Consider the following 23,925-nt stretch of genomic DNA (forward strand, 5'->3'; position numbering starts at 1 on the left):
TCTGTGGAATTCCTTAATTTGCCATTTTTCCTGCCTTATCTCTTTTAAGAACACTGGCTATTGCATTTAGGACCCACTGAATAATCTGGGTTAATTTCCCATGTAAATACTGTTAACTTAATCACAGCTGCAAAGTGTTTGTCACAGAAGATAACTGCATTAGTCAGCGTGGACTTCCATAACTTCATGCCACAGGCTGGGTGACTTAACAACAGACACTACTTTTCTTACATTACTGGAGGCTGGAATTGCAAGGTCTAAGTGCTGGGCAGTTCAATTCCTGGTGAGGAATCACTTCGTGGCTTGCAGATGCCAGTCTTTTCACTGTGCCCTCACGTGGTAGAGAAAGAGAGCTCTGATACTTTTTCCTCTACTTATAAGGCAGAAGTTCTATTGGATTAAGGCCCAACTGTTGTGACCTTACATAATTTCATTACCTCTTTGTCATCCCTGTCTCTGAAACAGTCACATTAAGGGCTATATCTTCACTATGTTAAATTTGGGGAGGACGGACATGATTCAGTCCATAACAGTAGCCATATAAAGGTCCAAGATATTAGGGGCTCATTTCTTTGGAGACATTATTCAGCCTCTCACAGATTTGCTTCTCAATATGCTACTATGTCCATTACAGTTTGCTTTGTGAAAAAGAGCACTTCTGAATGTGGTCACTAAAAGATGTCGGTTAATGAAGGTGTCATCATCCACAGCAGCAAATTGAGCTACAAAATTGAGCCTCCTCAGTCTGTCAGGAGAAGAGACAACTAGTGTATTAGGTATATGCTTTCACCCACCCTGACATGACGCGTTTTTCCAAAGTCCATCGTCTACAATTAGTAAATATCTCTGCTGAGTTGCAACGGAGCAGTCACATGTGAGGGAAAGCTAATTGAATGTTTGAGCACCAGTATATTTGTGAAACTTCCTATACCAAATGTTGAGAATAAGAAAAGAGTAATATTTAACCTTAAGGGACACCTGATATTCCTGGAAATTGTACTCCCCTTGGTATAGATGTCATCTCATGATCCTCCTAAAAATCTTTTGATGATTATGTGCTATCATCTCCCTCTTTACAGATGAGAAACTAGAGTTTGGAGGAGTTAAATAAATTACTTAAATTTAGGGTGACGCCATCTCCATGCATAGAACAAATGCGTGACCACTAGATTTGCTGCACTAAAAAATGTGTGATGTCTTTTGGTGGAGTGTGAGTGAGTGAAGCTGCTCAGTTGTGTCCAACTCTTTGTGATCCCATGGACTGTAGCCTACCAGGCTCCTCCCTCCATGGGATTCTCCAGGCAAGAGTACTGGAGTGGGTTGTGAGATCAGAGGCAAAAGGTCAGACGAAATCATGGATCTAATTCCTTTGTTGAAAGAAAGTTCCTAGGACAGAGCTGTGGTGGTAAGGCAAATGTGGATTTTAAAGAGGATTTTATGAGATTTCTTTGAGACATCTTTGTGAAAGAGCAAGAAAAGATATGAGACAAGAATTAAATTTTAAAACACAATAAAACACTGAGCCCTGAGAAAGATATAACACAAGTGGAATGCATTGCAGGTGGGAACCAGCTAGTTGAACAAATTCAGAAAACCGTTTGACGTTCTTTTTCAATTAAGTGTGTATTTACTGTATGGCCAAGCTATCTTTCTCACAGATACTTACTTAAATGAAATAAAAACCTATATTTGCAGAAAAACTCTTTAGGGTATATGTTTAGATCAGCTTTATTCATAATCACCAAACACTAAACCAACATAATGCTCCTCAGCTGAGTAACAAACAATCTGTAATGTCCAAAAAATGGAGTACTGCTAAAAAATTATATACAGAAAACAATTAAGTAGTTTCCAGGGGCAGTGGCTAGGAGAAAGAGTGGACCACAAAGAACCGTGGGTTTCATTTACATGGTAGAAGTGTTCTGTAAATGGTTAGATAGCTATACATATTTAAATTATTGGAATAATACACACAAATTTGTGGATTTTGCAGTTTTGCAATTATGCATTTAAAGAAAAAAAAAAAAAAGAATGGCAAGTAATACCAAAATATGCATGCACACTCATATGCAGTCAGGTCTCCACAGGGTGTTACTTCTTCCCTGGGAAGGTGGGGTGAGGAGCTGCAGATGGTCCCATTGGGGCACCCCCGGAGAGCTCCATGTCTCTGTAACTCACTCCTGGTTCCCTTACACCAGCCTCTGAAATACCAACAACACTCCAAGCAACATCAATTTAGAGGGACTTGACTGCATGCCAAGCTCCTTGGTCATCATACACTCACCTGAATGTTAATCATTGTCCTTGCACACAGGTCTCCCTCCTACCTGAGGAATTGCTATGAGCCTACATTATTGCCAAGGAAATCACCTCAAGATAAAAATTATGTTGAATAACTCTAAAATGGTAACCCTCTCTACTGAGTTTTTCAGTAGACCTTCCCTTATTTGCTATTTACAAACACAATTCTGTAAGCTACACGGGAGGAGTAATTTCACATGTTTATTTTACAAACTAGGAGAAGGTGACGCCTCCAAGAGCACAGCAAGGATTAATGGTGGATTTGGGACCTGAACCTGGGCTCTTGGGTCCCTGTTGGTCCTGGTTCCTGGGTCGTTGTTAGTGTTTCCTCCTGATCTTTCACTGTCTTAAGGTCCTTGGAGTCTTTTGACCACTACCCACAGTTCAGCTTCTTTATCATTACTTAGGCATTATTTCATGGCTGAACTTCTGATTTCACACTCACTATTCAGGATTGACTGTCCCTTCTCTTCAAGGAATGAGATAATTATTCCATAAACACTATTAGTGAAAAGTGTAATTCATGCAAAAACAATGGGAAACCTATACATACTATGAGTTTTTTGAGCATAGAAATGATGTTTTGAAACTTTTTTCCAAAATAGTGATTTGAGATTGGAGTCTTAATATCCAAATTTCCATTGGTGAGAAATTTAATGGTACTTATAAACCCTCCTGTTGCTTCCCTAAAGAAGAAGAATAAAAAATAAGACAGATGGTGCTCTGATTGAGCAGGTAGCGATATTTTTTTCTTGTTCATTAACAGTTGGTCTCTCATTAAAGTTAAAGAAAAGATAAGTGTGAAGGGACTATTCTTTAAAGTACACAGAGAACAAAAGGAAATAAATAAATCAGCAAGATCTAGCAGCAATTTAACCTTTTACCAGCCTTATATTTATTGGTACCTTTATATGTGTTGACAGTGAGGTGACTAAAAGCCCCTGGATTTTGATTAGATGAAAATTAGGCTTCAGTCTTGAATTTTTAGACTAGCAATAGAATTGTAGAATATCATATAATCTCTCAAGTCTCTAACTCTTTTAATAGCAAAATAAAAATAATAGTACTACACATTGTACACATAAACACACACAGAAGCACACACACACTCACACACACAGTTACGTGTGAAGCTCTTAATATTAGACCAGGATACTTTTGAAGTAGAAATCGCTAATGCTAATGCACTTAAATTTCATTGCAATGTCTTTTTTGCTTGTCACTTTCCCCCTTTATTCCTCACTACTGCAGTACCTCTCCTAATTCCCAAATAGCACTGGTGGAGACCAAGAGAGAGGTGACACAGGCCATCCTCCTTTGACTAGAGTGCCCCAGGACTGTAGGTCCTCCTGTTTATCATGTTTGCTATCCTTTACCTCACCCATGAGGTTGGAAACCTGGGAATGATCACACTGCTTCTCTTGGACTCTTGTCTGCACAATCCTACGCACGTTTCTTCAGTAACCTGTTTCTGGAGAACTCTGGTTACTCCTCAGCTGTCATCCTGTAGTAATGGCTGGATTACTCACAGGAGATAAGATCATCTCCTACAATGCCCGAGCTGCTCAAATCTTCTTTTTTGTAGCCTTTGCAAGTGTGGAACCTTGCCTTTTGGCCTCAGTGGTTTATGACTGCCACACAGCAGTACACAAGCCCTTGCATAACACCACCACCACGACAACACATGTGTGCGCACCTCTGACCATGGGATCCTATGTCTGTAGTTTTCTGAATGCTTCTTTCCATGTTGGGGACATATTCGGTCCTTCTTTATGCAAGTCCAACATAGCCCATCACTTTGTGAGGTTCCAGCTGTCCTGGCTCTCTCTAGTTCTCATAAGCACATTAGTGAAGTGGTTCTTGTTTTCATCATGAACTTTAATGTCTCTTTTGCTCTTCTGATTATATTGATTTCCCTATCTATTCAGTTCAGTTCAGTTCAGTCACTCAGTCGTGTCCGACTCTTTGCAACCCCATGAATCGCAGCACGCCAGGCCTCCCTGTCCATCACCAACTCCCGGAGTTCACCCAGACTCACGTCCATTGAGTCAGTGATGCCATCTAGCCACCTCATCCTCTGTTGTCCCCTTTTCCTCCTGTCCCCAATCCTTCCCAGCATCAGAATCTTTTCCAATGAGGTGGCCAAAGTACTGGAGTTTCAGCTTTAGCATCATTCCTTCCAAAGAAATCCCAGGGCTGATCTCCTTCAGAATGGACTGGTTGGATCTCCTTGCAGTCCAAGGGACTCTCAAGAGTCTTCTCCAACACCACAGTTCAAAGGCATCAATTAACGTTTGTAACCTTGAAGATGCACTCAGCTCAGGGCACCAAAAGGCTTTGTCCACCTGCGCTTCCCACCTCACTGCCGTCTCCATCTTCTACGGGACCGTCATCTTCATGGACTTACAGCCCAGCTCCAGGCACTCCACAGACCCAGACAAAGTGGCATCTGTGTTCTACTCTGTGCTCATCCCCATGCTGACCTCTGTGGGGTATAGTCTGGGGAACATGGAGGTTAAGGGTGCATTCAAGAAAGTCATTGAGAAGGCAACATTTTCTACAGATTCTGGCATTGCAGTATGCCCAGTGTGTGTGCTCAGTGGCTCAGTTATGTCCACGGATTGCAGCCCACCAGGCTCCTCTGCCCACAGAATTTTCCAGGCAATAATACCGGAGTGGGTTGCCATTTCCTAAGATGGGATCTTCCTGACCCAGAGATTGAACTCACATCTCTGTTTCTTGCATTGGCAGGTGGATTCTTTATCACTAGCGCCACCTGGGAAGCCCAGTAAGTACTGCTGCTGCTGCTGCTGCTGCTGCTAAGTCGCCTCTGTCGTGTCCGACTCTGTGTGACCCCATAGACCGCAGCCCACCAGGCCCCGCTGTCCCTGGGACTCTCCAGGCAAGAACACTGGAGTGGGTTGCCATTTCCTCCTCCAATGCAGGAAAGTGAAAAGTGAAAGTGAAGTCGCTCAGTCGTGTCCAACTCTTAGCGACCCCAGGGCCTGCAGCCTACCAGGCTCCTCCATCCATGGGATTTTCCAGGCAAGAGTACTGGAGTGGGGTGTAAGTACAGGAACCTTTATTAATTCCTCTCAGATTTTCCCCATGCAATAAGTTATTTTTTTAATCCCCACACTGCATTTAAATTCCTGAGATGGCATCCTTATCTTTTCAAAAGTCTGATTTTGGTAAAAAGAAAACATATTCAGAAATTCAATATCTGAATGATGATAGCTAAGGAAAAGCATTAGAAAATTTGGGACCTGTTTGTCAAAACTTACTTCTGATATTTGATTCATCGTGTGGTAATGTACTAATTAGGTACTGACGTATTTGATTTGTCATTATTATGGGCATGTACACACTGGAATGGGAAATTTGTCAGGGGTAAATGGAGCATGGCTAGTTTTTGATAAAAATAATTTAAATTGTTAGTTGAGATATTCAGTATAAAATTGTGTCTAATAGCAATTATTCCTTTTGTGAAATAACTTTTAATATTCTGAATAGAAGGAAAAATTATAGTCTTTTAAATGAAAGTGTCTACTCTTTTGGAGCATTTTGTTGAGAGATACATAAATATCATATTTTAAATGAATCAGTGTTTCTGTCTTGACTGAGTCATTTTTGTTAAATCAACATGTTGCCATCAGAATTTTTAAAAAGATACAATAATCATCCAAACTCTATAGCTTGGCTTTCTCTGTGTGTTCTACACGCTATGGGTTTGGACATGCTGTTTGCTGTTTATTCGCTCAGTCGTGTCCGACTCCTTGCTACCCCATGGACTATAACCCGCCAGTTCTCCTCTGCCCATAGGATTCCCCAGGCGAGAATACTGGAGTGGGCTGCCATTTCTTTCTCTAGTGGATTTGGACATATGCCTGGTCCAAATGAGAGCTTTCCAGGTGGCTCTAGTTCTAAAGAACCTGGCTGCCAATGCAGGAGATATAAGAGACATGGGTTCCATCCCTGGATCAGGAAGATTCTCTGGAGAGGGCATGGCAACCCACTCCACTGTTCTTGCCTGGAGAATCCCATGGATGGAGGAGCCTGGTAGGCTACAGTCCATGGGGTCACCAAGAGTTGGGCATGACTGAGCGACTTCAATTTCACTTTCACTTTCACAATGCCTTAAGGGAGATAATGGAAGCCTGGTGTGTACCTCACCCCAGAGCCTGTCCTCCATGCACAACACTACGCCTTCCTCTCAGAGTTGCCTCTGTTGATGAACAGGCCCCTGTTGATCCAGTTCTTCTACACATGGTCTATGCATGTATCTTTTACTTCAATGTGAACCCTTGATGAGGTGAAGTTGAAAATTTTGTTAAATTAAATATGATCTAAATATACTTAAAGCCAACCCACCCTGAATATTCATTGGAAGGACTGATGCTGAAGCTCCAATACATTGGCCACCTGATGAGGAGAGCTGACTCATTTGAAAAGACCCTGATGCTGGGAAAGATTATGGGCAGGGGGAGAAGGGGACGACAGAGGATGAGATGGTGGGATGGCATCACGGACTCAACGGACATGAGTTTGAGTAAGCTCTGGGAGACGGTGAAGGACAAGGAAGCCTGGTGTGTTGCAGTTGGACATGACCGAGAGGCTGAACAACAATGCAGATCATAGTCTTAGGAACCACTCAGTGTAGATTCAAGGGTTGTCTTGGGTCCAAGGCATGGCTTGGCTACTAATACTCTTTATTTTATTCATTTTATTATTTTGCATTGAAGTACAGTTGATTTGCAATATTATATTAGTTTTGGGTATACAACAGTGATTCAATAGATTTCCAGATTATACTCATTTTAAGCTTATAAAATATTGGCTCTATTCCATGTGCTCTGTATTATATCCTAGTTCATACTTAACCTCCTTCCTCTATCTTGCCCCTTTTCCTTGGCCTTTCCACACTAGTGACCAATAGTTTGGTCTCTGCATTTGTGAGTCTGTTTCAATTTTGTTACATTCATTTATTTGTTTTATTGTTTTATTCCACTTGTAATTGAAAATATGCAGTATTTGTCTTTCTTTCTCTGACTTATTTTACTTAGCATAATACCCTCTGGGTCCATGCATGTTACGGTAAATGGCAAATTTTAATTCTCTTTATGGCTGAATAAACCAAACCAAATAAAAGCAAATACACAAATAGAGACAACAGAATAGTGGTTTTTAGAGGTGAAGAGGACTAGGGGCAGGGTGAAATGGTTAAAGGAAGTAAACTGTATGGTGATGAGTAGAAACTAAACTGTCAGTGATGAATGCACTGTACTGTATACAGAAGTGGAAATATAACATTGTACACACGAGACTTGGATTTCCCTGGTGGTTCCAGTGGTAAAGAATCCATCTGCCAATGCTGGAGATATGGGTGCTATCCCTGGGTCAGGAAGAGCCCCTGGAGAAGGAAGTGGCAACCAACTCTAATGTTCTTGCCTGGGAAATCCAATGGACAGAGGAGCCTGGTGGGCCATATAGTCCACGGGGTTGCAAGAGTTGGACATGACCTAGTGACTAAACAGTAACAATGATATGAAACTTATATAAGACTATAAACCATTTAAAGGGAATTAATAAGCAGCATTGGCTTATTTTAAAGCAACTGCAAACAGAAAAATATACAATGTTATTGCTAGCTCAGTGCATTTTTTAAAAAAGGTGAATGTCGGTAGTCATGGATGAAAAATTTAAAAATTATTATATTATTTTCCCTCCATTTTCCTTGTACTATGGCTATTGTATCCTTTTGAAAACTGTGATGTGAAAATTCAGCTTAATAAAATGACTCAATCAAGACAATTATTAATTCACTTAAGATGGTATGTTTATACATCTGTCAGTAAACTATGCCAACAAAATAAGCACATAGTTTCATCAAAAGTTTATTATTTTTTTCTCAGACGAAGACTTTTAGAACAGATATTCAGCTAAAGAAAGTCATATTAGATATAAATTTATATTTTAATCCACTAATTCACTATTCTCATTATTTTTAATAAAAACAAACCCTCTCCGTCTACCTCTTGCTACTTTTCTTCCCCTATGCGCGTGTGTCTACAGGCCACAGGTGCCCTCCTGTCCACGGGCTTGCTTCTTTTCCTGCTTTGCCTGTGTGCTCTAGCACATGCCGTAGGTAAATTGCATGTTGAACATGTTAATGTCCTTAACAAGCTTTTTGACAAGCAGAACCACAATATTTTATGCTTCTCTTTGGCCACCCTCATTTAGTTGTTAGATTTCTGAACACGTTTCCTTATTCTAGACAATCTACTTTAGAAAAAAATAAGGGTGTTATTCAGCACTTAATTTCTGCATGTGACTCAGTGAATGGGAAAAATGTGAGCAGAGTAAAACTGGATCATTATGTATTCTAAAATGTTAAAATGACAATCTTAGAGACAATCTTGCCTTCGCAATCATCTTCTTGAAAGCACTCTTAACCTCCTTGTTCCTCAGACTATAGACCAAAGGGTTCAGCATGGGGATGATCATGGTATAGAACACAGACGCAATTTTGTCAGTGTCCATGGAATGCCTGGAGCTGGGCTGTAAGTACATCGTGATAACCGTACTATAGAAGATGGAGACTGCTGTGAGGTGGGAGGCACAGGTGGATAAAGCCTTCTGGTATCCTGCAGAGGAGTGCATCTTCAGAATGGTAATAAATATGAATATGTATGATATTAAGATAACCAGGAGAGCAAAGAAGATGTTGAAACTGGCTACATAAACAAGAACCATCTCACCAACATACCTATCTGAGCAAGAGAGAACCATGACTGCTGGAACATCACAGAAAAAGTGGTGGATCACATTGGGCCCACAGAAAGAGAGACTGAAGGTGATTCCAACATGGATGGAGGCATTCAGGAAGCCACAGACACAGGGGCCTGTGGACAGACCAGCACACATGCTTGTCGTCATAGTTGCGGTGTAACGGAGGGGCGTGCACACTGCTGCATAGCGGTCATAGGCCATTGCTGCCAAGAGGAAATTTTCCGTAGTGGCAAAGGCTGCAAAGAAGAACATCTGAGCAGCACACACATTATAGGAGATGACCCCGTGGCCTTTCAGGAATCCAGCCAGGACTGTGGGAATGACAGCTGTGGAGTAACCAAAGTCCACCAGAGACAGGTTACTGAGGAAAAAGTACATGGGCGTGTGGAGATGCGAGTCCAGGAGCACCAGCAGGATGATGCCCATGTTTCCAACCACATTGACCAAGTAAATGAGAATGAATATTATAAAGAGGGGAACTTGCAGATTTTTGGTGCTGGTTAGTCCTAGGAGAATGAACTGTGTCACTTCGGTCGTGTTCTCCATCTGGGTTACTTAAGAATCAGATGTCTAGAGCAAAGAGAAACAAAGGAACAGAGTGTCAAATTTAGCTAAGATTGCAGTAACAGCGAAACTGAAATGTTTATATCTCATGAACATTTTTTCGTTACAGAAATGATACGTGCTTCAAGAGTCTCCACATCTAAAGCATGGACTTATGAGTGAAACTTAGTGTATTATTCATCTAGAATTCCAAACTATTGAATGAGGGATCGTAATGAATCATCTCTCCAGTTTTTAATTCTTTCAGATATGTCAAAACACGATCATTTTGGAGTTAATACCTCTGACAGTTCAGCTTTTCCTCGCCTATTAAATTCACACACTTCTCTGCTCTTTATATGCCAAGGCCCTTGTAGACACAAGAGGAGAGTAATTTGTGTTTCCACAAATACTCACTGGCAAGTCAAATTCTGTTCTCAGATAAAGCGTTTCTCAAGTTTGATGTGTCTACCAAATTTAAATTAAACTGAATTTAGCTCTGTTTAAATTATGTGTTGTCTTCATTGGTCCAAACTCAGTGTTAGAGGCTGCACAGAGAAGTAACTGAGACTTAGATGCATAGTGTATGTAGTGGGGTAACTGGAGGAGTGGGGCGTGTACAGCCAGCAGACACAGTTCTCAAAGGAAGACATGGCATTAGGTGGAGAGTTTGGACTCTGAGAAGAGCCCAAGTTAACGGCCTGAGTCTTTGGTCACCAACTGACATTGCTGAACCAGTTGTTCTCCAACTGAAAAACTAAGATAGTAAGGAGACCTAACTCAAGGTGTTATTTTGAGAATTAAGTTAGATAATACATGAAAAACAATGAGCAAAAAGCTGAGTGTTCAGCACAGTCTGAAGAAGATGCTATTACTATTAAACATGAATAGTGGTTTTCTATGCTGGTTTGAGAAAGGTGGATGATGGTGTGCAGGGCTCCAGGTGAGGATGAGTTTTGAGTCCTTGTAACCTCCTCTTCATTTTGCTTTTTGCTCACACACCACTTAGGTCCTTTCAATTTTTTGGTGCTTTCCAATATATCAACCTCTGTTCATGCTCTGCCTGTATAATTGTCTGCTCTGGTCTGTCCACGTGAGCCATTCTTTTGCTTAATTTTTTTTAAACTTGTATATCAGCTTAAGTTGAAATAGTCTCCTTTTCTTCTTTTTTCTTATTACTGTTTATCCAATAGTTGAATCACAGATGTAGAGGGTTGAAAGCTCACAGTTTGTGGGTTACCTTTAGTTTGTAGATCTATTTTGTTAGCAAGCTTTTTGTTTTAAATATTTTAAATTTAAATGTATATATTGACTATGGATACTTACCTTACTCCTTGACAAAATAGGACAGTTAATCCTGAATAGTAAGTTTGAAGTCAGAAATTTAGACATGAAATAATGCATAAATGCTGTTAGAGAAGTCATCTCTCAGGCAGTGGTAGAAATGTTCCAAGGTCTCGAAGGAAGGGAGGATGAGGGGAAGAACACTAGTATGTGGTCAGGTTCTGAATCTACCATGCATTCTTTCTGTGCCCTTGGAGGAGCCACGTATGTCCTCCCTGTTTGTAAAATAAATACAATTAAATTACTTCTCCCATATAATTCACAAAATTGCCTCTGTAAATGGCAAATAAAGGAAGGTCTATAAAGCACTAAGAGGTTATTATTTTAAGGTTGCTTAGTATAATTTTTCGGAGAAGGCAATGGCACCCCACTCCAGTACTCTTGCCTGGAAAATCCCATGGATGGAGGAGCCTGGTAGGCTGCAGTCCATGGGGTCGCTAAGAGTCGGACACGACTGAACAACTTCACTTTCACTTTTCACTTTCATGCATTGGAGAAGGAAATGGCAACCCACTCCAGTGCTCTTGCCTGGAGAATCCCAGGGACTGGGGAGCCTGGTGGGCTGCCGTCTATGGGGTCACACAGAGTTGGACATGACTGAAGTGACTTAGCAGCAGCAGCAACAGTATAATTTTTACCTTGGGGTATTTTCCCTGATGACTGAAGGCTCACAGCTAATCCTTAGGTCAGTTGAGGACCTGCCAGACTAACAACCCGCATTTATTAACGTGCAGATTAATAAACGGTGGTAACAGGGGCTCAGCGTGCAGTCTGCTCCCCTGAAATGATGTTGACTGGAACCAGGGTGGGATTTCAGAGACTAATGCATGAGAACCAGCAGGGAATTACGGAGACATCCATCTCTCCAGGGATGACCTCCCGGGAGAGCAAGAGGGCGTCTACAGCTCATCATCCAACTTGCCAAAGGAGGAAGCGATGTGACTTTCTGTGGGGCTAAGCTGGATATTTTGAGGGTCAATACATTTGTTGGTATTACTTGTTATATTTCTTGTTATAGCCCCCATTTAAAATTGATGTATAACTTACAAACAGTAATATGCATACTTTTTAGTTTATGGTTTTAAGACTTTGGTCAAATGTAGAGTCACGTAGCCACTACCACAATCGTTGTTGCTAATTTGTTGTTGTTGATTTGCTAAGTTGTGTCCACAATTACTCATTATAAATTTTCCTAAACTTCTCTGTGGGCAACCCTATCTCTGACCTAGTTCCCTCATAGCCTCTTCTTGTAAGTAGCTTCTAGTGTTGTGCCACTGTGGCTGTGAAAGAAACCAGAAAAAAACATTAACACATAGAAGATAAGCAATGAGCTTCTAAATAACCAGTGAACCAACAGGTAAACTAGACAGGACATAAAAAAATACCTTGAGAGAAATGGAAATGGAAACACAATGATCTAAAATCCACAGGCTGCAGCAAAAGCAGTTCTAAGAGGAGAATTTATAACAATACAGGCCTACCTCAGGAAACAAAGAGAAATCTCAGAAAGATAATCTTAGTTTATACCTAAAGAAACTAGAGAAAGAAGAACAAGTAAAGCCCAAATTATAGAAGGGAGGAAATAAGATCAGAGCAAGGTAAATAAAGACTAAAAAAATAACAGAAAATAGCAATGAAAATAAAAGCTGGTTCTTCAGAAAGATAAACAAAATTGATAAACCTTTAGCAGGACTCAGTAAGAAAAATAAAGGGCCCAAATAAATGAAATCAGAAATGAAAGAACGTTGCAACAGACAACACACAAATCCAAAGGATCCACAAAAGATTACTACCAACAATTATATGTCAAAATATTCATCAACCTGGAAGAAGTGAAAAATTCCAAGAAACATACAATATTCTGAGACTGAATCAGGAAGAAATAGAAAATCTGAAAAGACTGATCACTAGTAATGAAATTGAATGAATAATAAAAAAAATTCCCATCAGACAAAAGTCCAGGACCAGACAGCATTACAGATGAATTCTACCAAACATTTAAATAGAGTTAAATACCTATCTTTCTCTAACTACTCCAAAAAATTGAAGAGAAATAAATACTTCCAATCTCCTTAATCTCTGTCTCATTCCAGCATTACCCTGACACCAAAATTAGAAAATTTTGTATACATATTTTGTTCTGGAAAAAACAATGAAAAGAAACTGCCAAGGAACAGGTTAACCGTGCAGCAGTCACTCTGTCTTCCTTAGATCCTGCCAACTTCTTTGACAACTCGGGGCCTTACCATAACTTTTCTCTTTTCTTGGGCAATCTTTGCCATGCTGCTTTACCCTTCAGGCATTGGCTGAGGTGTTGATTCTCCTGAGAAAATATTCTGACCATTCAGTTCACAGTAGAATTTTACTGTTCACTGTCATATGGACACCTTTTCCATTTAAACTATATTCTTATTTGTGTGTTTGCTTCATGTTTGCCTTCTCCACTAAACTCAAGCACAGCTGACTGGTAAGACTAATATTGGAGTTTTGAATGAATATGTCTTCTTAGACTCCAAACTGTGGCTGATACTCACTTGGGATCAAGAAATAGTTGAATGAATGGATAATTCTTAACAGTGGTGTAAAGATTTAAGGAATGAGGGGTTGCAGTAAGTTTGGGATTCATTTTGCTTGTTTAATGTTAGAGCCTGTGTCTTTATACTCCCATGGTTATGTCAAATATGTGCCCTAGATATAATGATGTAACTTGATTTTTACCAATGTGTTGTTAAGTTGCTAAGCGGCGTCTGACTCTTGCAACCCCACGGACTGTAGCCTGCTAGGCTCCTCTATCCATGAAATTTCCCAGGCAAAAATACTGGAGTGGGTTACCATTTCCTTCTTGAGGGGATCTTCCTGACCCAGGGATTGAACCTGCTTCTCCTGCTTTGCAGTTGAATTCTTTACTGCTGAGCCAACAGGGAAGCCCTTTTAGCAATGTACCAATAGCTTAATTTTTTTATAGATGTTTTAAAGAACAGTTTTAGGTTCAGAGCTGTATTTAGCAGGAGGTATAGAGAGTTCCCATTCACCCCCAGCTCACACAGCAGAGTACTAATATTATCATGGGTTCTTAAAACTACTTGCTATAATTTTTGGACATGATGGATACTCTTTAAGGCATAGTGATGGCTTTTCTCCCAATGATAGAGATTCCCAAGTTAGTGAGAACAAATAGTTTCCAATTTCAAGCTAATTGTGAATCCCAAATTCATTGCTTCTGGCAGGATGATATTAGTGCTTTCCTTTTAAGCCATCCATTACAGTGCAGTGATGCAGACCAATAATCTTGATGACAGTTTTGACTTAGGGAATGGGATTAGGGTTTTATTCTGGGAGGATGTTGAAATGCAAAGTGCTGAGGAAGAGGCCTTGCTACCTATGCTGCAGCAACATTGCCTGCTTTTACATTCTGGCAATTTACTTGAAATTTGGAACTGTGATCCCATGCTTTTTTTTTTTTTTTTCCATGGAATGATTTTCCCCACACTGGTTCTTTGTCATTTTTAGGCCTGGCTGACATGTTAATATTCCCTTAGAAAGCATTCTGTCCAGTCAGATTTCTTCTTGTCTCTTTTATTTTTCCATGTACAATTACTTGCTTATCCTGTACATAACGTTACATATATATACATATACACACAATTATATATGCTATATAAATACATGTTTTTCTATATATATTCATAGGCTTAGGTTATTTCCTTGTTTGATGCCTATCTTCTTCACTAAGTTTAAGCATCGTATATGCAAAATGATTTAATTTTGCCTGGGTATATAGTCCCATGTCTCACAGTTATAGTTTATATCCATCTGGGATTAGTAAACAGTTTAATGAGCTGATATTTCTTCTCATTGTACAAACATTTAAGGTGAATTAAGTGAACTGTTAATTCCATGGGTCCACTATGTCTTATTTAATGACAGAGCCTGTGTCTCTGTCCCCCAATATTTATGTCAAATTGCAGCTCTGGAGGTTGAATTAGTGCAATATCAGAAAGAATTGAGGACAGGAGGAGAAGGGGGTGACAGAGGATGAGATGGTTGGATGGCATCACCAACTCAATGGACATGAGTTTGAGCAAACTCCGGAAAGCCATGGGGTCATAAAGTGTCAGACACGGCTTTGCAACTGATAAACAACAGCAAAGAGAATTACTGCAAATAGTGAACATACACTCACTATCTCCCTCAACAGACAGAGCTGGATCCCCTTAGACAGGTCAATCACGTGTTCCCTAGTTAGGTGAGATAACAAGATTTATAGCCCTCATAGGGTATTTGTCCTCTGAGAATTCCATGTCTACATAACTCCCTCCTGGTTCCCACGTGACTCTAATTGTCCTCATATTAGAATGTGCAGCCCAAGAATCTGAGTTACTTTGGCCATTTATTTTTCTTTTGATGTGTTAATAGTTGTCCAGTAGCAACAATGACGTAGCAACAATGACCTTCCCCCAAATTGTGATATTGCTAAGAGCAGTAACAATGTCCAGGGAAGAAAAGTCCTAAATAACACTGATAGTGACTATGATTGTGATGACCAGCCCTTACCAAGTATGAAGTATTGTAGGGATTTTCTTATCATAGCAGTAGTCCTCAGGCAAGATGTTGTTGGGACTGCCTTTTTATTATTTCTATTTTATAGATAAAGATACTGAAGCTCAAAGAGGTTAAGTGACTTATTTAGGAAGAGTGAGGACCAGACCCAGGAGTAGAACTCTTGTTCACTGCTTCCAAGGCTAAAACCACTTTTTTCCCTCCAGTTTCTTTCTGCAGCTAGGGAACTTTAAACCTTTTGGTCAAACACTAAAGAAAAGCATCACAACAGAATGTTTACTTGCTTTCATTAGCTGAGTTTCTGATTTGAGGTCAACTCACGTATGAAGGTACTGGATTTGCATGTTGCATTGTTCAGGCAGTCAGGTAAGCCTACAAATCAACTGGATGAAAGTGCATAAATTTGCATAAATAGACATAGTCAAGAAAATGTATTAAGGAAGCCATTTATCCCTTGATTTATTCAGAGCTGGGGCTTAAGTTCTCTGAATATTTCTTTTATCTGTTTTATACAATTGAAAGTTTTTTGCCTAAACACTATACAGGTCCTATTAGAACTTCTATATATTTATGTTGTATGTTTTATATATTTATATCTATATATTTACAAAGTATATTTATCATGGGACACTGAGAAAAGCACGGGAAGACCTTGAGTCTCTGCTTGGCTAAGTATAAGCTTGCTTGACTTTGAACAAGTTATTTAAACTATTCCAATCTCAGTTTTCCCTTTTAGGGAACGTGATCATAGTAGTCATCTTGACTAACAAGCTTTATCTTTATTTTTCCTCCAGGAGAATTGTACTAAAACCTAAGACTTCTCATGTGCAGGAGAAAGTGGGTGGGGAGTTTTATATTGATTCCTAGAACAAATTTTGTTTCCAGGATTTGAGAAATTTGTATCTACACTATTACTCAAGTGAGCAGTATTTAAGGAATCCACAGGATATCCTAGTCACCCTGCTCTGTATAAATGACTCTCATACCACTAACCTCAGGAGTGACCTTTGCCCAGAAATCTTCATGCTTCGGTCATGACCCTCGCCTGTTTAATTACCTTCCAACCGCTATTTTCACCTTGAGACCAGAGGACTCACTTTATTGTTACATTCATTGCTGTCACTCAGCACGAAGCTCAGGGTTGTCATATCAGCCCTCAACTCCTACGAAATCATGCCCATACATCTCTGTATCTCTCCTTTACTGATCCCAGCTCCACTCCTGCTCAACTTCTGATATCATTCCACTCTGGAATTTACAGTCAACTACCAGCATAACCCAATACACACTTAACTTTCCCTTCAAAGGTTCTCTACCTCCCTTGTGTAACCAAAAATCTCTCTGTGTCCTGGGACAGGTCAGCTATCTCAGGAGGCAGTAACCTCCTCTCCCATATTCCCTTTGCTACTAAATCTCTTTATTTTTTAGACCTTATGAGCAATCTAGTATTAGTCTGTCCAAACGCTTTCTTTGATACTTTTAAGAACTTTTATTTATTTATTTATCTTTGGCTGTGCTGGGTCTTCGTTGCTGTGTGGGCTTTCTCCAGCTGTGGTGAGCAGGGGCTACTCCAGTTGCAGTTCAAGGGCTTCTCATTGAGGTGGTGTCTCTTGCTACAGAGCATGTGCTCTAGGGGGCTCTGGCTTCAGTACTGTGGCATGCGGGCTCAGTATCGTGGCTCCTAGGTTCTAGAGCACAGGCTCAGCAGTTGGGGTACATGGGCTTAGTTGCTCAGCAACATGTGGGCTCTTTCTGGACCAGGGATTAAACTCATGTCTCCTGCATTGACAGGCAGGTTTTTTTTCTTTTTTTTACCACTGACTCACCAGGGAAGCGCCTTTGGTGTTTTAATGTGTTGGATTTAATATTACATATGTATGCTGAGCCATCAGAAATTTCCAAGAGATTTCATGGTGGTGGTTTAGCTGCTAAGTTGTGGCCAACTCTTGTGACACAATGGTTTGTAGCCCACCAGGTTCCTCTGTCCAGGGGATTTTCCAGGCAAGAATACAGGAGTTGGGTTGCCATTTCCTTCTCCAGGGGATTTTCCTAACCCAGAGATCAAACCCAAGTCTTTGGCATTGCAGGAGATCTCCTGTATTGCAGGTGGATTCTTTACCAATTGAGCCACTAGGGAAGCCTGCTGCTGCTAAGTTGCTTCAGTTGTGTCTGAGTCTGTGCGACCCCATAGTTGGCAGCCCACCAGGCTCTGCTGTCCCTGGGATTCTCCAGTCAAGAACACTGAAGTGGGTTGCCATTTCCTTCTCCAATGCATGAAAGTGAAAAGTGAAAGTGAAGTCACTCAGTCGTGTCTGACTCTTTGCGACCCCACAGATTGCAGCCTACCAGGCTCCTCCGTCCATGGGATTTTCCAGGCAAGAGTACTGGAGTGGGGTGCCATTGCCTTCTCCAGGGAAGCCTAAGAAAGTTAAAATTAATCTAATTTGAGACTTTTTCTCTCTAGGAGGAGAAGGGGATGACAGAGGATGAAATGGTTGGATGGCATCATCGACTCAATGGACACGAGCTTGAGCAAACTCTGGGAGTTGGTGGTGGACAGGGAAGCCTGGCATGCTGCAGACCATGGGGTCACAAAGAGTCAGACACAACTGAGTGACTGAACTGAACTAAACTGAGGTATCTGGCCATCTCTTCTGAGCTCCAGACTGCTGTATCAGAGCTGTTGATGCAATACTTTTACTTGGATGGCCAAAAGGAATCTCAGACTTAGTGATGATTTCTTTTTCTCTTTGTCCCAAGTATCTGCTCCTTTCCCACCATTCTTTGTATCACTATTCAAAAACAGGAGTCAGGGCTGACCCCTCTCTCTACCATCAATATGCAGTGTATCAGTAAATCCAGTCAGCTCTATTTTTGAAATATATCCAAAACTGAACAACTTTTTATTATCTCTCTCACTACGAGCTTGGTCTAAACAATCATCTTCTCTTACCTGGAATAATATAATAACCTATAATTTCTTTTGCAACTTTCATCTTTATCTTGCTAAATACAAGTACCTACAGACCTACCAGAGTGATTCTGTTCAAAGAATTCAGATGAGGTCCCTTTGGGTTCAAATCCTATGATGCTTTCCAATCTCTTTCAGAATAAAAGTTAACTTAACTTAAATTAACTTAAAGAAGTGTGTGAAGTCTTTTTTGCTTCACACTGCTGTACTTCTCTCACCTTCCAACTGCAGCCTTATTGGTTTTCTTGCTGTTCCTGGAACAATCTTGGCATGTTTAAATCCCAGTGCCATGCATTTGCTGTTTCCTCTGCCTGGGTTATGGGTTTCTTTTGTGGCTCAGAGGGTAAAGAATCTGCCTGCAATGCAGGAGACCCGGGTTTGATCCCTGGGTTGGGAAGATCCCTTGGAGAACGTCCCCACTCCAGGACTCTTGCCTGGAGAATTCCATGGACAGAGGATCCTGACAGACTGCAGTCCTTGGGGTTGCAAAGAGAGGGACGGAACTGAGTGACTAACATTTTCATTTTCATTGCCTGGGCTGTGCTCTTCCCCCATGTATACTCAAGGCCTGCTCCCCTACTCCGTTCAGGCATTTGCTAAAAACTCTCATTTTTGTGAATGAGTCTATCCCAGACCACCATATTTAAAATCATTTAGTAGAAGGAATTTGCAGGGAAAACGACATGAATGATGCTATCCGTCCCTTGATTTCACCCTTATTGGCAAGTCATATCTTAGGCCATCCACCTCTCCAGTACAGATAGATCAAACCCGCTGTTTGAATTATAATATCTAGCAACTGACAGAGTTTGAGTTTGCGTTACCAATCTCGTTGGCTGCTGGGAAAAATTGATGGGATAACTGACAGCCAAGTGATGTTGCATGCCACCAGAAAAGAAGTTCGTCAGTTCTGTACATGGTGATGCTGGAAGTTGCATCTTTTAATATGGCTATAACATGAATCCAGATCAGGAACATTTGAATGCAGAAGTTAAAAGCTGCATGGATTTAGTAAAAGTTAAAAACTGTTATTTTATAGATGTCTTTATTCCCTGGGCACGAATTTCTACTGTTTTCTACTATGGGGTAAATTATATACCCTATTTATTGTACAGTATAGTGAGAACATTTTAGGCTATATACAACACTGTTCTTGACACAATGGAAAGCCAAAAAAAGTAAGCTGAAGTAAAATTAATCCAATTTCATATGTATTTTACTAAGTTTAGTTTAGTTTAAAGAATAATTTTTGTTTTTGTTTTGGAAACTTTGAATTGGGAGCCAGAGCTGTTCTAGTTAGCAACCAATCTGATGAAATAGCATAAATTCTTTCTTTTCTTGCCTTTAACTTAATTCAGTCTTCTATAAAGTTAAGATGGAGAAGGAAATGGCAACCCACTCCAGTATTCTTGCCTGGAGAATCCCATGGACAGAGGAGCCTGGTCGGCTAATGTTCATGGGGTCACAGAGTTGGACACAGCTGAGTGACAAATGAAGTTAGGAGGTTGGGATGCATTACCTCCAAATCCTTTTAACTGGGATACTCTATGACCTTTAAATAACATAATTTAGCTGTTGTGGTCAGGCTTTAAATCTAAACACTCCTGGAAACAAGTTATTTTAATACTGAAATAAAGCACAGAGTGATCATGATAATTGACTTCAATGGAGCCTTCCTTTCATTTATTATTTTCATTCTATTTTCCCATTGCTACAGAGCAGGCACACAATTCCCAGTTGATCTCCATGGAAAACGCTACAGAGGTGACTGAGTTCCTCCTTGTGGGGTTATCCGATGACCCGCAAGTGCAGATCCTGCTCTTCATCACTTTCTCTCTCATCTACCTCCTCACCCTGGTTGGGAACCTGGGGATGACCGAGCTGATCCTGCTGGACTCTCGTCTCCACACGCCCATGTACTTCTTTCTCAGCCAACTCTCGCTGGTGGACTTTGGTTACTCCTCAGCTGTCACTCCCAAAGTGATGGCTGGATTCCTCACAGGAGACAAAACCATTTCCTACGAGGCTTGTGTCACCCAGTTCTTCTTCTTCGTAGCCTTTATCACCGTAGAAAGTTTCCTCTTGGCCGCAATGGCTTATGACCGCTATGCCGCCGTGTGCCAACCCCTGCACTACACCACGGCCGTGACGACCAAAGCGTGCGCACGTCTGCTCGTAGGCTGCTACTGCTGTGGCTTCCTGAATGCCTCCGTCCACACTGGGAACGTTTTCAGGCTCTCCTTCTGTAGGGCCAACGTGGTCAATCACTTCTTTTGTGACGCTCCTCCTCTGCTGGCTCTCTCATGCTCAGACAACTACGTCAGTGAGATGGTTATTTTCTTTGTGGTGGGTTTCAATGCTCTTTTTTCTGTCCTTGTCATCTTCATCTCCTACCTGTTTATATTTATCACCATTCTGAGGATGCGCTCTTCTGAAGGACGCCAGAAGGCCTTTTCCACCTGTGCTTCCCACCTCACTGCTGTCTCCATCTTCTACGGGACAGGCATCTTCATGTACTTACAGCCCAGCTCCAGCCACTCCATGAGCGCAGACAAAATGGTGTCCGTGTTCTATGCCATGGTCATCCCCATGCTGAATCCACTGGTCTACAGCCTGAGGAACAAGGAGGTCAAGAGTGCCTTTAAGACGGCTGTGGGGAAGGCAAAGTCTTCTATAGGATTCATACTTTAAAAACCTTGAATTTACAGTAAGGCACTGTCCATCCACTTTGGATTCATCTGAGAAAAATATGTAACTGTTTATTTCCAATTTTCTAATTTCTTATAGTAGTTTCTCCAACTGTTGATTAAGTCTACAAACCCAAAATCTTAAAAAAAATCAGACCTAGGAGTAATAGGTTAAGAAAAATCATTCATGAACATGGAGTTCATGTCACAAAAATTCTTCTTAATAAGCATGTTCACCCACACTCTCACAAGAACATACACATTTACATGCATATGTTAGCATATGCACACATGCATGTCATTCATGAGAAACTCATGAAACCCAAACAACTACAGATGGAAAAACTTAGGACAGACATGAGATAGATCTACTGTTATAGTATGTAGAACTATATTTTGGTGTCTGAGAATATAGTGTTAATATAAATATTTTGACTTATGAAAATAGACTATGTTAGTATATATAATGTATATAAATATTATCTATTTACTTTTTTAAAATTATATTTCACCTTGTCCTTTCACATATGAAAATGCAGCAGGTTTTATATTTGTTGTTGTTGTTTTTTTTTCCCCTAAATTCTATTTAATTAATTTATTTATTTTTCTTTCTTTCTTTTTTTTTACTTTACAATATTGTATTGGTTTTGCCATACATTGACATGAATCCGCCACAGGTGTACATGCATTCCCCATCCTGAATCCCCCTCCCACCTCCCTCCCTATACCATCCCTCTGGGTCATCCCAGTGCATCAGCCCTGAGCATCCTGTATCATGCATTGAACCTAGACTGGTGACATTTCACATGGGATAATACACATATTTCAATGCCATTCTCCCAAATCATCCCACCCTCGCCCTCTCCCATAGAGTCCAAAAGACGGTTCTATACATCTGTGTCTCTTTTGCTGTCTCGCATACAGGGTTATCATTACCATCTTTCTAAATTCCATATATATGTCTTAGTACACTGTATTGGTGTTTTTCTTTCTGGCTTACTTCACTCTGTATAATAGGCTCCAGTTTCATCCACCTCATTAGAATTGATTCAAATGTATTCTTTTTAATGGCTGAGTAATACTCCATTGTGTATATGTACCACAGCTTTCTTATCCATTCATCTGCTGATGGACATCTAGGTTGCCTCCATGTCCTGGCTATTATAAACAGTGCTGCGATGAACATTGGGGTACACGTGTCTCTTTCACTTCTGGTTTCCTCAGTGTGTATGCCCAGCAGTGGGATTGCTGGGTTTTATGGCAGTTCTATTTCCAATTTTTTAAGGAATCTCCACACTGTTCTCCATAGTGGCTGTACTGGTTTGCATTCCCACCAACAGTGTAAGAGGGTCGCCTTTTCTCCACACCCTCTCCAGCATTTATTGCTTATAGACTTTTGGATAGCAGCCATTCTGACTGGCATGAAATGGTACCTCATTGTGGTTTTATATTTTAAAAAATTAACCTTTATGAAAATAGTTCCAAAGATCTTAGTATTGCTTTCTTATTGCCTTTTTGTTTGTTCTTGTTTTTAATAAAATTTCTTTTCTTTTTAATTTATATATTTATTGAAGGATAATTGCTTTACAGAATTTTGTTGTTTTCTGTCAAACTCAACATTAATCAGCCATAGGTACACATATATCCCCTCCCTTTTGAACCTCCCTCCCATCTCCCTCCCCATTCCACCCCTCTAGGTTAATACAGAGCCCCTGTTTGAGTTTCCTGAGCCATACAGAAAATTCCCGTTGGCTATCTATTTTACATATGGTAATGTAAGTTTCCATGTTGCTCTTTCCATACATCTCACTCTCTCCTCCCCTCTCCCCATGTCCGTAAGTCTATTCTCTATGTCTGTTTCTCCATTGCTGCCCTGTAAATAAATTCCTCAGAACCATTTTCCTAGATTCCATATATGTGCATTGTAATGTGATGTTTACCTTTCTCTTTCTGACTCAATTCACTCTGTATAATAGGTTCTAGGTTCATCCACCTCATCAGAACTGACTCACATGTGTTCCTTTTTGTGGCTGAGTAATATTCCATTGTGTATATGTACCACAACATCTTTATCAATTCATGTATCGATGGACATCTAGGCTGCTTCCATATTCTAGCTGTTGTTAATAGTGCTGCAATGAACAATGGAATACATGTGTCGTTTTCAATCCTGGTTTCCTCAGGGTATATGCCTAGGAGTAGTATTGCTGGGTCATATGGTGGTGTTATTCCTAGTTTTTAAAGGAATCTCCATATCATCTTCCATAATGGCGGTATCAGTTTACATTCCCACTAACAGTGCAAGAGTGTTCCCTTTTCTCCACACTTTCTCCAGCATTTATTGTTTGTAGACTTTTTGATGATGGCCATTCTGACTGATGTGAGGTGATATCTCTTTGTGGTTTTGATTTGCATTTCTCTAATAATGAGCGATGTTGAGCATTTTTTTCAAGTGTTTGTGAATCATCTGTATGTCTTCTTTGGAGAATGTCTGTTTAGGTCTTCTCCCCACTTTTTGATTGGGTTGTTTGTTTTTCTGGTATTGAGTTATATGAGCTGCTTGTATATTTTGGAAATCAATGCTTTGTTAGTTGTTTCATTAGCTGTCATTTTCTCTCATTCTGAGGGTTGTCTTTTCACCTTGCTTGTAGTTTCCTTTGCTGTGCAAGAGTTTTTAAATTTAATCACGTCCCACTTGTTTACTTTTGTTTTTATTTCCATTACTCTAAG

General features: G+C 40.4%; 2 protein-coding genes and 1 pseudogene across 2 annotated transcripts; 2 read left to right on the forward strand and 1 right to left on the reverse strand.

The window, feature by feature from the left end:
* Window positions 1-3,566: 3,566 nt before the first annotated feature.
* On the forward strand, window positions 3,567-6,609 carry LOC109569156 (olfactory receptor 5B2-like; annotated as a pseudogene).
* A 2,082-nt stretch (window positions 6,610-8,691) lies between these two features.
* Window positions 8,692-9,639, reverse strand: LOC109569157 (olfactory receptor 5B3-like). Its single transcript, XM_019974459.2, has one exon. The coding sequence runs from the start codon at window positions 9,634-9,636 to the stop codon at window positions 8,692-8,694; it is 945 nt and encodes a 314-aa protein (XP_019830018.2). The 5' UTR covers window positions 9,637-9,639.
* Window positions 9,640-20,254: 10,615 nt separating this feature from the next.
* LOC109569158 (olfactory receptor 5B12-like) lies at window positions 20,255-21,199 on the forward strand. Its single transcript, XM_019974460.2, has one exon. The coding sequence runs from the start codon at window positions 20,255-20,257 to the stop codon at window positions 21,197-21,199; it is 945 nt and encodes a 314-aa protein (XP_019830019.2).
* The last annotated feature ends 2,726 nt before the right edge of the window (window positions 21,200-23,925 follow it).

The sequence above is a fragment of the Bos indicus genome, chromosome 15 (genome assembly GCF_029378745.1).
Source record: "Bos indicus isolate NIAB-ARS_2022 breed Sahiwal x Tharparkar chromosome 15, NIAB-ARS_B.indTharparkar_mat_pri_1.0, whole genome shotgun sequence".
NCBI classification, from domain to species: domain Eukaryota; kingdom Metazoa; phylum Chordata; class Mammalia; order Artiodactyla; family Bovidae; genus Bos; species Bos indicus.